General features: G+C 42.5%; 1 protein-coding gene across 4 annotated transcripts in view; it reads right to left on the bottom strand.

The window, feature by feature from the left end:
* Positions 1-516: 516 nt before the first annotated feature.
* Positions 517-13,649, bottom strand: part of LMO7 (LIM domain 7) — an 83,484-nt gene continuing 70,351 nt past the window's right edge. For all 4 annotated transcript variants that reach the window (XM_070944171.1, XM_070944173.1, XM_070944174.1 and 1 more), the window contains 6 exons: positions 11,641-11,687; positions 9,381-9,600; positions 7,463-7,759; positions 5,630-5,738; positions 2,497-2,599; positions 517-1,045 (listed from right to left, as the gene is read on the bottom strand). In XM_070944171.1, the coding sequence (XP_070800272.1) occupies positions 1,023-1,045; positions 2,497-2,599; positions 5,630-5,738; positions 7,463-7,759; positions 9,381-9,600; positions 11,641-11,687 (799 nt within the window). In that variant the 3' untranslated portion in view covers positions 517-1,022. The remainder of the gene's footprint in view (positions 1,046-2,496; positions 2,600-5,629; positions 5,739-7,462; positions 7,760-9,380; positions 9,601-11,640; positions 11,688-13,649) is intronic.

Below are 13,649 nucleotides of genomic sequence, written 5' to 3'. Positions count from 1 at the left end.
AGATTGACACCCCTGTTCTAGACAATTGCAGAGGACCGTGCGTGGCCCTCGTGAACGCCGTTTCTGGCTGCAACGGCCTCCTGCAACCCTCTGCCAGCGAAAATAGACCTTGGGAGGGCTGCTCGTGAGCTCCGTTTTCACTGGCAGAGATACAACGGGCTGCTCCTTCGCTGTTTCCAGGCCGGCCCCGCAGGACAGATCTAAGCACCCCGCGAGCCGGATACGGATTGACACCCCTGTTCTAGACAGATGCAGAAGTTTGTCAAACTTCTTACCTAACTCCCGTTAAGTTTATTTTCGATACCCTTTTTAAATCTAGAATTTAAAGTTTCACGATCTTGATTTCATTTCTGCCATATCTAATTAAGAAGGAATGCGTGACCCACGCAGTTGGGAATCTTAGCTTGGAAATGCCTTAGCCAAAGAACCGCTCAAGTTACTCAACTTCTTTCTGCACAATTTTTTTTCCCTCCAAGACATAACAAAGGCGTTCAGCCATTTTGTCTAAGTGCAGCATCAGCAACTTTATTTACAAATACAAAAGAAAACAGAAGGAAAAAAAATTCTTCAGTTATATTAACCTGTTTATGAGGTGCACGGAGAGTTACATTTTTCAAACACGGGACGATAAAGAATCTTTCACAATTTCCCCAACTGGATTTCACCGTTAAAGCACAAAGGGATATTGAATAAAGTGAAGTGGACAGTTTTGAAAGGGCAATATTACTTAAGCGTAGCTTAACTTGAGATAAAGACTGCAACCACCTCTGCGTGTCTTCAAATGTAATTCTCACAAAAGTTCTGCACAGCTCTCTAGAATGTGATGACTTTCTCATAAATACTTCAGAATAGGGTTGTTGGTTTTTTTTTTTTTTTAACGAAGGATGCAGTGCATCTTCTAAATGATCTAGACAGGCAAACTTCTGGTCCTACAAAACACACCCCACTCCGAATATTTATAGATTTGAAGCAGCTATTTCCTTCTCTGTCTGTTGCAGAGGCTTCCTCTTCGTAGGTTCGGGTTACATGTTGGTTGTGTGTCCAGCTATCGACATCAGAAAGGAAAAAGAGACAAATAGCTCAGCGCGGAGGAAATTCAGATTTAAAAGGCTTAAAATAACATTATTTTTTTAAAAAATAAAAGGCTCGTTTACAAAATAAAACAATTAAAATTTGGAATCATGTTTCCCCACATACTGTACACTCTACGACTTAGTCCTCGCTTAACACAAAGCAGGCTATTTTTAATTTTTATTTTGTGGTGCATCAAATGAAATGTAAACAACTAAAAAAGGCATGTTATTTATTTTCTCCTTCAATTAGAGGGACTTTAAAGGCCAATTCCTCCAATTCCCTAGTTGGTGCATAATTGGCTCTTGGATAGAAGCTGCAATGCCTTTGAAGCAGGGGTGCTATTCAGTAGGTTCTGGAGAACCGGCAGCGGAAATTTTGAGTAGTTCGGAGAACCGGCAAATACCACCTCTGGCTGGCCCCAGAGTGGGTGGGAATGGAGATTTTGCAACATCCTTCCCCCAAGAGTGGGGTGGGAATGGAGATTTTGCAGTATCCTTCTCTTGCCACGCCCACCAAGCCACACCGCGCCCACCAAGCCATGCCCACAGAACCAGTAGTAAAAAAATTTGAGTTCCACCACTGCTTTGAAATCATGAAAATCTCACATCAACTTATTCGGCTTTCTGCTCCATACCATTATTTTATTGCACTGTTTACTTCTTTCCAATTTATAATAGCGCTTAGACTTATATACCGCTTTATAGCTTTTTACAGCACACCGAGCAGTTTACAAATGTCACCACATCGGTCTTTCATCCAAAGAAGAGAATATATCTAACCTTGTTTCTATTCTGAAATTGCTTCCGAATGTTGTGCTTGCAATGAAAAAAAAAATGAAACTTTTTGTTTTTGTTAACTAAATAGGCTTATTGTTTATACATATTGTTGTGTAAAAGCAAAAAAGTTGTGGTCGTAATGTTGTTATCTTCTACTGTGCTAAAGAAAGTCAGCAGTTGGTGTCTTTTTCTTTCCTTTTCTCCCTTTACACTATATTTCTTTTCTTTTCCTTCCCCCTCTTCTTAGTTTTCCACCACTTTTTAATTTTTTCTTTGTATTTTATATTTTGAAAAACCAATTTAAAAAAATCATACAGTAAACAAATGTCAGCACATCGGCCCCAACAATCTCAGTCCTCATTTTACCAACCTCAGAAGGATGGAAGGTTGAGTCAACCATGAGCCAGTCAGAATCGAACTGGCAATATGAGCAGAGTTAGGCTGCAATACTGCATTCTGACCACTGCACCACCACAGCTCTTAATGGAAAAATAATCCCTTAGTTCGTAGCAGAGCAGCTTGTCCAACTTTGATAGCTAACTGTCTAACCAAGCAAAGCATTTGATTTCTGAAAAAAAAAACCCTAAAAAACTTTTCAGCATCAGGGAGCTTGTAATTGTGACTGGTTAGAGAAGGAGCATCTTACTTTTATATCTGAGATAGCAGCTGTTGCAGAAGAGTTCGCTGTTCCGGATACGGACTTCTGCTCCAGCCTGTGATCCTCCGAGGTCCCCCTCGCAAGCAACACACTGTGCAGAGAAATCGGACAATTAGACCCGGTCACAGTGAGGATCGGAAGGCGAGTTGTCAAGCCAGGGATTTTGAGAGCAAGAGGAACAGGGTGGGTGAATATTCTCCTCCTAGGCAAAGGAATCGTGGAGCGGGAGAAATAAACCAGACTTAAAAGCTACACAGAAATGGAGATCCGCAGAGAGAGTCACGTCTTGCTTTCTGAAACAGAACTGAACGTATGGCACATGGAGAAAGCAACGGTTTTGGCACCAAGCTGTTTCTTTGGAAGACTCTCGTGCAGATTCTTTGCGTTTCAGTCCAGCTAGCTTTCCTAAATGAGTTCCCGCTGCCCTTCGCTTCATCGTAAATGTGCCTATTTCAAATGCATCGAGGTGAGATGACTCACCTCACCGTGACTAAATGCAGTGATGGGATTCAAGTAATTTAAGTTCAAGTAATTTAACAACCGGTTCTCTGCCCTAATGATTTCTTCCAACAACCAGTTTGCCAAACTGCTCAGAAAGTTAACAACCGGTTCTCCCGAAGTGGTGCGAACCGGCTGAATCCCACCATTGACTAAATGTCTCCGGCAATTGGGTTGACCTGAATTCAATGCGGCTCATTGGCTAAAAAAAATAGTACTCTATGTAACTAAAATAGGACTGCATTTAATAGTCTAGTCTAGTCTAAAAAAACGCATAGTCTGACTAGTCTAAAGAAAAGAAGAATTAGGGGTGATGTGATAGCAGTGATCCAGGTATTTGAGGAGCTGCCACAAACAAGAGGGGGTCAAATTATTCTCCACAAAGCAACAGAGGACGGGACAAGAAACGATGGATGGAAACTAATCAAGGAGAGAAGCAACCTGGAATTAAGGAGAAACTTCCTAACAGTGAGGACAATTAACCAGTGGAACAGCTTGCCTGCAGAAATGGTGGGCGCTCCATCACTGGAGGCTTTTAAGAAGAGTCTAGACCCGTGATGGCGAACCCATGGCACACGTGCCAAAGGTGGCACACGGAGCCATATCGGTGAGCACGTGAGCGTTGCCCTGGGACTGGAAGTCAGGAAACTGGCTGTTTCCGGCCTCCAGAGGGCATCCTGGGGGGGTGGGGAAGGCTGTTTTCGCCCTTCCCCAGGCCCCTAGAAAGGCTCTGGAGCCTGGGGAGGGCAAAAAAATGGGCCTACCAGGCCCACCATGCTATCATGTGCCAAAAGTGGGGGGAGTGCGGGGGGGGGTCATGCATGCATGCATGGGGGGTGGGGCACATTGAATTATGGGTGTGGGCACGGGCACGCACGACTTCCTCTGCGCTCCCCCCACTTTTGGCACGCGATGGCAGAAAGGTTAGCCATCACTGGTCTAGATAGTCACTTATCTGAAACGGTATAGATTCTCTTGTTTGAGCAGAGGGATGAACTAGATGACCTCCAAGGTCCCAGCTCTATTCTATTCCTATTTCTATTATTCCTATTCCTATTTTATTCCATTCCATTCCATTCCTATTGCTATTGCTCCTGCTCTGCTCCTGCTACTGCTGCTATTGCTACTGCTATTGCTACTGCTACTGCTATTCTAATATACAGGTAGTCCTCTTATGAACATAACTGAGCCATAATGAAGCAGACACGATGGTCATAAAGCAAACATCCAAGCTGCAATGGGTGGGGTTTTGTTTTTTGCCATTAAGCAGGAGTAAATGTATTTGAGTCCCGTGATGGTAGGTAAGCTGCAAACAGCCCAGAGTGCAAGGCTGGTAAGTGAATGCACAGAATGTGATCACATGATCACCAAAACGTTGAATGTGGTTTCCTAAGCGGCCCTGGGAGATCCATCGTCACTTCAGTCACCGAGCAACCCGTCATAAGAGAAGGACTACCTGCATATATTGAATGGCTTTCAAACGTCTTGCAAAGATCTTTCGGGATGGCTTGCAATGCATAGTAGCAATTCAGTGTTCTGGGTATGCATTTATATCTAAGCGCAGAGGAAGATCTGCACAAGAGTTGGTTGCTTTTATGCAGCGGCAGCGGTGTCCTTTTCCTGCTGTGATGGCACTCACCCGTGAACAATGTGGGCAAGGAAGTGGATACGGAAGGAAGCCCGAGACACAAGCGGGAAAGCCCTTATTGCCTGTTCTGCTTTATCTTAATGTGTTCTCCATCGGAGAAGCTTCACTCTCATTTGTCCAAAAATAAAAGCGCTAAACCCTCACTGTATTTCAGACATCAATACATTAGAGAGGGTCCAGAGATATTTTATTAGAAGAGTCCTCAAATCCTCTGCTCGAAATAAAATTCCCTATAACACCAGGCTTGAAATTTTAGGTCTGGATAGCCTCGAAGTACACTGTCTACGTTCCAACCTATGCTTAGTTCATAAGATTATTTACCAAAATGTCCTACCTGTAAATGAGTACTTTAATTTCAACCGTAATAACACAAGGACTATCAAGAGATTCAAACTCAATGTAATTCGCTCTAATCTTGATTGTAGGGAATATGACTTCTGCAATAGAGTAGTAAATGTCTGGAACACTCTACCTGATCCTGTTGTTAGTCTCTCTAATCTCCATACCTTTTTACCTTAAACTGTCTACCATGGACCTTTCATGTTTCTTAAGAGGTCCCTAAGGGGGCGTGCATAAGTGCACCAGCGTGCCTTCCCTCCCTGTCCTACTGTCCCCATTTATATGTAATCATTCTATGTGTTTATGGCTATGTTTTGCTTATTTATTTCCTTTTATTTGTGCCAAATGTTTTTCATGTGTCCATGTCTATGTCTATACTGTTACTCGTTTCCTTGTACTTGTTGATAAATAAATAAATAAATAAATAAATAAATAAATAAATAAATAAATGTTTTGTAGCACGTCAAAGAGTCCAGCAATAGTTGAACGTGGAAGATTTCCCATTAGCAGATGGATTTTGTTGTGTTGGGTCTTGCACATTACACATAAGGGAGATAGCACAGCTAGGACGGGGGTATCGGCTTCCACGCAAACGGGCAGGACCTGCCCCTGCCTCTCACCGGTTCCCCCTCTCACCTTAAAACAATGCAAGTGATAGCAAAGGCCAAGAGATTCAATGATCATGGCTGCTCCTTTGCCCAGAGTGTTTCTGCAGCTGGAACATATTCGTTTTCCGCTCACCGACCTAAATATAGAACAAGAATGTAGTTGAGAAGCAGATGGCAGAATACCAGCAACCGAACAAGGAAAAGGCGGGGCCCCAGAAGGAACAGTGAATCAAAACCCCAGGACTGCCAAGAAGAAAAGCAGAAATGTTCTTCTTTGAGATAGAAATGAATCACCAAAAAGAGTTACTTCTCCAAACTTTAAATGAAATACCGCTATTACGGAACTCAAGAGTTAACCTAAATCATTTAACCATCCTATGCATAGCTAAATGTAGGAAACAGCCCATAAGTTTGATCTTGTTCCTTTTAGGTGGAAGATAGTTTTCAAATTGTAGCATCTGCTTCTTATTTAGGCAACATGATGCCCAACAGAAATGCCTTTGAAGTTAGGCAATATAAAAGGTAGCGGATGGGACTCAAGACCCAGCCTGCCTCTCGCCAGTTGCCGAATCTGGTAACAAAGAAATGCTTCTGGGATGGGGGAATCTCCCCTCCTCCTTTTAGGCTATCAGGCAGCTTTTGTCTCTCTTTCCTGGAGAATGAGAAGCCCAGGCATCGCGGGTTCAAAAAAGGCCAACAAAGTATGTAAAACAACAACAGCCATGAAAGGAATAATCAAGTAACTTTGAGCACACTCGTAAGTTCTTATTTAGAGAAAATGATATAATCGAATTGTTGGAATTCATTGTTGGAATGTATTTCTATACAACAACTAGAGTTAGTATTCAGCCAGTAGGTGGCAGTGTTTATAGGTTTGGATGTATGGTATATACTCTATGCTCTTTTGTTCTAAGTAGAGTTTCCTGGTCAGAGTTAAAACAGTTAAGCAGTAAAGCACATGGTGACTGTACTCTTCGTTTGTTCCATGGTGTTTTTTTTACACAGAATTTATAACACAAATGATTAAAAACAAAAGGGTTCAGCAACTTTGAAAAAAGGAACAAGAAAACAGATGCAAAGGTGTTCTGTTGGCACTCACTATATGTTTTCAATCACCGTAATTGCTGAAAAAATGTTACTTATTCTCCTGTTAACAGAAGCAGAGTGACTAAAGCAGAGAAAAACACACAATTGTTTCAAATGAAGGCATGGTATTTATAAATCTCCCTAAAAGCAATGAATCAACCATCTCTAGTAGTATTAAATGCCAGAATCACAGTAATTTCAGAGCAGTGGATGGTGTCTCAAGAAGATGGATTATCTGCTTTAGAGGAAGACATACAGATAGTCCTCGACTTACAACCATTCATTTAATGACTGTTTGAAGTTACAACAGCACTGAAAAAAAGTGACTTATGATCATTTTTCACACTTATAACCATTGAAGTACCTCTTTGATTACTTGATCAAAATCTGGACATTTGGCAACTGACTCATATTTATGATAGTTGCAGTGACTCATGGTCCTTTGATCAATTTTTGGAACCTTCTGACAAGCAAAGTCAATGGGGATGCCAAATTCACTTAACAGCCATGCCACTGTAGTGACTCACTTAACAACTGAAAAGGTTATAAAATAGGGCAAAACTCACTTAACTCTCATGCTTAGCAACAGGAATTTTGGACTTGATTGTGGTTGTTAAGACAAGGACTATCTGTATATTTTTTTTGTAGTATAACATACCCATTAACACTGTCAGGAACTCACAGATGATCTCGAGGGTTGCCAGGTTGTTTCTCCCACCCCACCCCCAAAAAGACGAGGGAGAAATAAAAAGAATTCAGTAGATTCTTCTTATACCTGTTGCGCTGTTGCGTCCCAGACTGAGAAGAGGTTGGCGATGGAGCTTGAGGAACAGAAGGCGTTGGGGGGATGTGGGGCAAGGAAGATGTTTTAATAGATGCAGAGGGAGCGGAGGGAAGACTGGAAGATGGGGTGCGCATGTAGGCCCGATTGGAGGTGGACACCACTGGAGGAATATGCTGGCCAAACTCTTGGCTGCTTGACAGAGATGTAGAAGATGCAGACTGGTTCATCCAGGAATGAGGTCTCCAGGAGTTTGTTCTTGAAGAGTCAAGGTTATCTAAGCTCTCACCTCTGGAAGAAAAATGTATAGTGGCTGTAGCTGATCATTCTACACAAAAGATACTACTATAACTGGAGAATAATTTTGGTGAGGTCTATGGAGATTCTCAGTCATCCAGGTCATGGTTGTCCCAAAGGACAGAGACAAACCTCCAAGTGGCCTCAACAACTCTCTAAAAAGAATGCAAATGACCAGCTCCTTCTGTCCTGGCCACTTTTTACAGAGGCACGACTGAGAGCGTTTTAACAAACTGCATCACTGTTTGGTTCGGTGGCAGCAGGGCCTCAGATAGAAAGTCCATACAGAGAGTGGGGAGGACAATGGAGAAGATTATAGGAAGCTCGCTTCCCATTACTCAGGTTACTGCTTATAAGAGCTATGTGCTTAGAGCTCAAAGCGTTGTTAGAGACTCCCACACACATATACTTTACAGTCTGTTTCTGTTGCTCCTCTCTGGGAGGAGGTTTCGAAGTATTTCTAGCAGGACTAGCAGATTCTGTAACAGCTTTGTTCCCTATGCTATCCATCTGGTAAACTCACAAGATTTGTTTTTTTCGCCATGTACATGTATACATCTGAACTAGACTCTGTTGTTTCTCTGTGTCAGATAATATGCGTGGGTATGTAGGTATATGCATAATTATTTATGTATTTATATTTTTGTCATGTTTATGCAATGTATATCGGACCCTTTGAGAGCTGTATGCCACAAAATTTCATTTTAATGTATGCCGATTAGTGTACAATAAAATTATTCTAAATCTAAGCCAGGGGTGTCAAACCAGTGGCCCCGTGGCCAGATGTGTCACATGCAGGCAATGCCCACCCCAGCTCTGCGAAGGGGAAAAACATTGAGAAACATCGCGTGACGACAATGTGACGCGGCAAGTTGTATAAAATATACCAAAGGATGAAAGTTATTGCTTAACGCATTGTAAGCCGCCCTGAGTCTCCGGAGAAGGGCGGCATATAAATCAAATTAAAAAAATAAATAAAAAATAAATAAATAAATAAATAAAAAAGTTTCACACCCGTGGTCTAAGCTGTCTGCAAGGAATATAAATTGTTCTGTTCCCCACTATCCAGTCAGAACTGAAGAAGCTTCTTGGATGAGAAGCGAAATGTCTTCAAGGAAAAAACAATAACAAGAAAGTCCAGTTATCTTTTGGGGGGAAAAAAAGAAGAGAAAAACACTTTTGACCTGGATGACTGAGAATCTCCAGAGACAGATTTCCTTCTTCCATGGGTCAGAGGGGGAGATCAGATTTGGGGATGCTCAGTCACGGTAGGGCTATTTTTATTTATTTATTTACAAATATTTATATGCCGCCCTTCTCCCAAAGGACTCAGGGCGGCGAACACAAGTTAAAAAACATACAATAATAAAAGAAAATCCTAATTAAAAACCAATTAAAACAGGGACAAATAAATAATAAAACCCAAGAATCAGAATCAGCCCGTTTGTTGAAACAGTCAAGTCTTTAGGCCTCGACGGAAGGAGCGGAGATCAGGGGCCGTCTAGAGCTCGGTGGGTAACTCATTCCAGAGGGCAGGAGCGCCCACAGAGAACGCTCTACCCCTGGACGTTGCCAGCCGACATTGTCCTATTCCTGGGGGGGGGGTCTCTATTACCTTCTCATTCTATTGCCGGTCAGACTGAAGGGCTCTTTGTGAACGCTGGCGTTGCGTTGCCGGATCCAGCTGCTGTCTGTGTGCAGAGAGGTTCTTTTCTTCATTTCCTGAAGGATCTGCTGCCTTTCCAGCTCAGCGGCTGACAATCCCTGTTCCTTCTGAGATCTTTTCAGCGAGTTGGTGGTATTCCAAGATTGCTCAGAAAACTTCTTCTTCAGCCCTAATTTGATTTTTTTTTTTTTTTGGTTCAGAAGATGAAAATCCAAAATCCAAAAGAAAAAAGGTTTAACGTTGGCAAAAGAAAAGCAAGACAATAACCTTAACAAAATGTGAATTAAAAAAAAAATAAGACAAAACCACATATTATGCCCCCAGTTGAACACTGACAAATCTAGTGCAACAATAATAGCTTCCCCCTTTGCAAAGCTGGTTCAAAATGTATATCTATCTATACCCGTGATGGCGAACCTATGGCACACGTGTGGCACAGGTGGCATGTGGAGCTGTATCTGTGGGCACGCGAGCGTTGCCCTAGCTCAGCTCCAGCATGCATATGTGCGCCGGCCACCTGATTTTCGGCCCTTCCGGGCCCACAGGAAGTCAGGAAACGGGCTATTTCCAGGCTCCGGAGGGCCTCTGGGGGCATGGGAAGGCAGTTTTTGCCCTTTCCAGGCTCCTAGAAAGCCTCTGGAGCCTGGGGAGGGCGAAAAACGGGCCTACCGGGCCCTCCATGCCATTGCGTGCCAAAAGCGGGGGGAACACGGGAGAGGGGTCTCACACACACATGTGCAGGGGGGTGGGGCACATTGAATTATGGGTATGGGCACTCATGCGCGCAAATCCCCCATGCTCCTCCCACTTTTGGCACGTGACGGCAAAAAGGTTAGCCATCACTGATCTATACTATACTGTCTATCTAATCTATCTGCAACCCAACTGACCTGTCATACATTTACATATACAATATGAAAGGAAAAAAAATAGGTTATATAACAGTGAAGTTAAAGTTCAAAGCACTCTGTTAACAGTGGGTTATTGTGGTTTACTCACAGAAAGTCTACACGGTTTCTTATTTACCAAAAAAATCAATCCAATCATTATCTATATATAAGGAGCCTGAGTGGCGTAGGAGGCTAATGCCTCCTATTAAGGCAGCATTTAACATCCAGCTGCCTGCAATTACTGCGAGTTCAATTCTCACCAGGCTCAAGGTCGACTCAGCCTTCCATCCTTTCTAAGGTGGGTAAAATGAGGACCCGGTTTGTGGGGGCAATAAGCTGCCTTTGTATAAAATATACAAAAGTATGAAGGCTATTGCTTAACGCATTGTAAGGTGCCCTGAGTCTCCGGAGAAGGGCGGCATATAAAAATAAATTAAAAAAAAAAAATCTCTGATCTGTCCAGCATCTAATATCTTCGTTTTGGTTCTTAATAATTTGGTATTAAGAACCAAACAAGACCTAATCTGAAAGAAAGGATATATACTCTGATGCTGAAACGAGCCAAAGGCAGAGAAAATCCTAACCTTCGTTTATAGTCATGGATCCATGAAGTTATATCTTATAGGTAGTCCTCCACGTAGGACCACAATTGAGCCCAACATTTATGATGCTAAGTGGGACATTTGTTAAGTGAATTTTGCCCCATTTTACGATCTTTCTTGCCCCAGTTGTTAAGTGAATCACTGCAGCTGTTTAAGTTAGTGAGCCACAGTGGCGCGGTGGTTAGAGTGCAGTACTGCAGGCTACTTCTGCTGACTGCAATTGGGCAGTTCGAATCTCACCAGGCTCAAGGTTGACTCAGCCTTCCATCCTTCCAAGGTGGGTAAAATGAGGACCCACGTTGTTGGGGGCATAATGCTGACTCTGTAAACCGCTTAGAGAGGGCTGGAAAGCACTGTAAGGCGGTATATAAGTCTGTGCTATTGCTATTGCTATTAGTAACATGGTTGTTAAGTGAATCTGGTTTCCGCACTGAATTTACTTGTCCAAAGGTCTCAAAAGACAATCATATGACCCCAGGATACTGCAACCATTATAAATATGAACCAATTGCCAAGCACCCGAATTTTGATCACATGACCATGGGGGTGCTGCAACGGTTGTAAGTGTGGAAAATGGTCGTAAATCACTTTTTTCAGTGTCGTCGTAGCTTTGAATGGTCACTAAATGAACTGGGTAAGTCAAAGACATTTACAGGTTCCCCCTTCTTGGCCTGACTTTCTGCCTGTTTTTTCCCCCCTTTCCAAGAAAGCACTTACCACTGGGCTGAGGATTGTCTAAATCAGTAGTTGATCTGGATTTATTTCTGGGGGAAAAAAAATGGAGAAATTATATTACAGAGATTCTTCCCAGGATATCACCTGAAACATACGTTACCCAAAAGGTGCTGAAAAACTTTGGTGATTCAGGGATTATTTCTAAGGGTACCGATGAAGCCCCAGAAAAATGGGAAGTAATAACTTCACAGCAGAAACTATGACTTCTCTTTTTTTTTTATTGAAAAGTTTTTTAAAAGAAAAACAACAATTTTCCCCAACCCCTTTTCCCACCCCCCCGCCCCCGACCAACCCCCCTTCCCCCCCCGACTTCCCAGAGCAAAATACAAGGTATTTCAATTAACAATTAAACTAACAACCCCCCTCTTGACTTAACTCCACCATAAGTAACATAACTTTAAGATTTAACATTCACTCATAAGCTATTTGATATTTTCTAGTCTGATACTTATTTTGAATATAATCTACTCCATCTACTCCATTCCAACATATATCTTTCTTGAGTACAGTCCTTCAAATATGCTGAAATTTTTGCCATTTCAGCTAAATTAGCAACTTTCAATATCCACTCCTCAATAGTAGGCAAAATGTCTTTCTTCCAATATTGCGCTATCAACAGTCTTGCTGCTGTTATTAGGTTCAAAATCAGTTTAGTCTCTGGTATTGTACAATCCATTGTTATACCCAATAAAAACAATTGCGGAGTAAATTTCAATCTTCTTTTCAGGATACTCTGCATCACCCACCAAATCTTTATCCAAAATGCTTTGATTTTCTTAGAAGTCCACCATATATGATAATAGGTTGCATCATCACAGTCACATCTCCAACATTTAGCTTTCACATTAGGATACATACATGATAACTTTTTAGGGTCTAAATGCCAGAAACTATGACTTCTCATAGGAAATTTCAAGATATCACTTTAGTATTACTCAAGAGTTCCCAAGAATAAAATTAGCATGTGGTTTTGCCTGATCCAAGAATCTCAAGATTTTGGTCTGGGCCTTTTACATATAGGCTGCCAACTGTTTCTTCCAATCTGTTGCAGATGTTGAATATATATATATATATATATATATTTTCCAGGAGGAAAATTCATCCTAAGGCACGAAACCAGAATGGCATTTTCTCTGCCGAACGTGCAGGGCTGGATTTTATTAAACGGTATCTCTGCATCTTTAGTGTCTGCAAACGAAGCACGCAAATCTAAGCCGCACCCCACACTAATGCAGTAGATGCAGTGGTGAAATCCAATTTTTTTAACTAACGGTTCTATGGAAGTGGCTTGGTGGGCGTGGTGTGGCCCGGTGGGCAGGGCAGGGGAAGGATATTGCAAAATCTCCATTTCCACCCCACTCCAGGGGAAGGATACTGCAAAATCCCCATTCCCTCCCCACTCCTGGGGGAAGGATACTGCAAAATCTCCATTCCCACCCCACTCCGGGGCCAGCCAGAGGTGGTATTTGCCGGTTCTCCGAACTACTCAAAATTTCTGCTACCGGTTCTCCGAACTACTCAAAATTTCCGCTATTGGTTCTCCAGAACTTGTCAGAACCTGCTGGATTTCACCCCTGATCAACAGACTGACCTACATCCAACTCCCACTTCAACAGCATGGCCAACAAGGGACTCTGTTTAAGCCCAGCATCCGCCCATTTTAGAGGGTAGGCAAAGGGGCAATTCTACTCCACCCAGTGTCTCTGGTCTCTCTTGCTGAACCTTCATCTTCTTCTGGAAAAGTCAACAAGTTCTATCTTTCTGGAAAAATGGAATAAGTTTCTCCACCCAGCCCAATTTCCAGGGATGATAAAGGTTTTCTTATCAGAACCTGCTGGATTTCACCCCTGAGTAGATGTCAGCACTGAAGTGGCTACAGAGATCCTTGGTGGGTTCATTCCAGATTCCTCATCACCATCCAGTGATGAGAGGGGTTCAGCCACACCTGGTGGCAGGAGGTCCCAGCCTAAAGAGCTGCACCTTGAGACCGA

This window comes from Pituophis catenifer, unplaced genomic scaffold, assembly GCF_029215685.1.
Source record: "Pituophis catenifer annectens isolate HBS135680 unplaced genomic scaffold, rPitCat1.0.hap2 SCAF_4, whole genome shotgun sequence".
NCBI classification, from domain to species: Eukaryota; Metazoa; Chordata; class Lepidosauria; order Squamata; family Colubridae; genus Pituophis; species Pituophis catenifer.
Note: the sequence above shows the minus strand (reverse complement) of the source record. Positions and strands in the feature narration are given on the sequence as shown.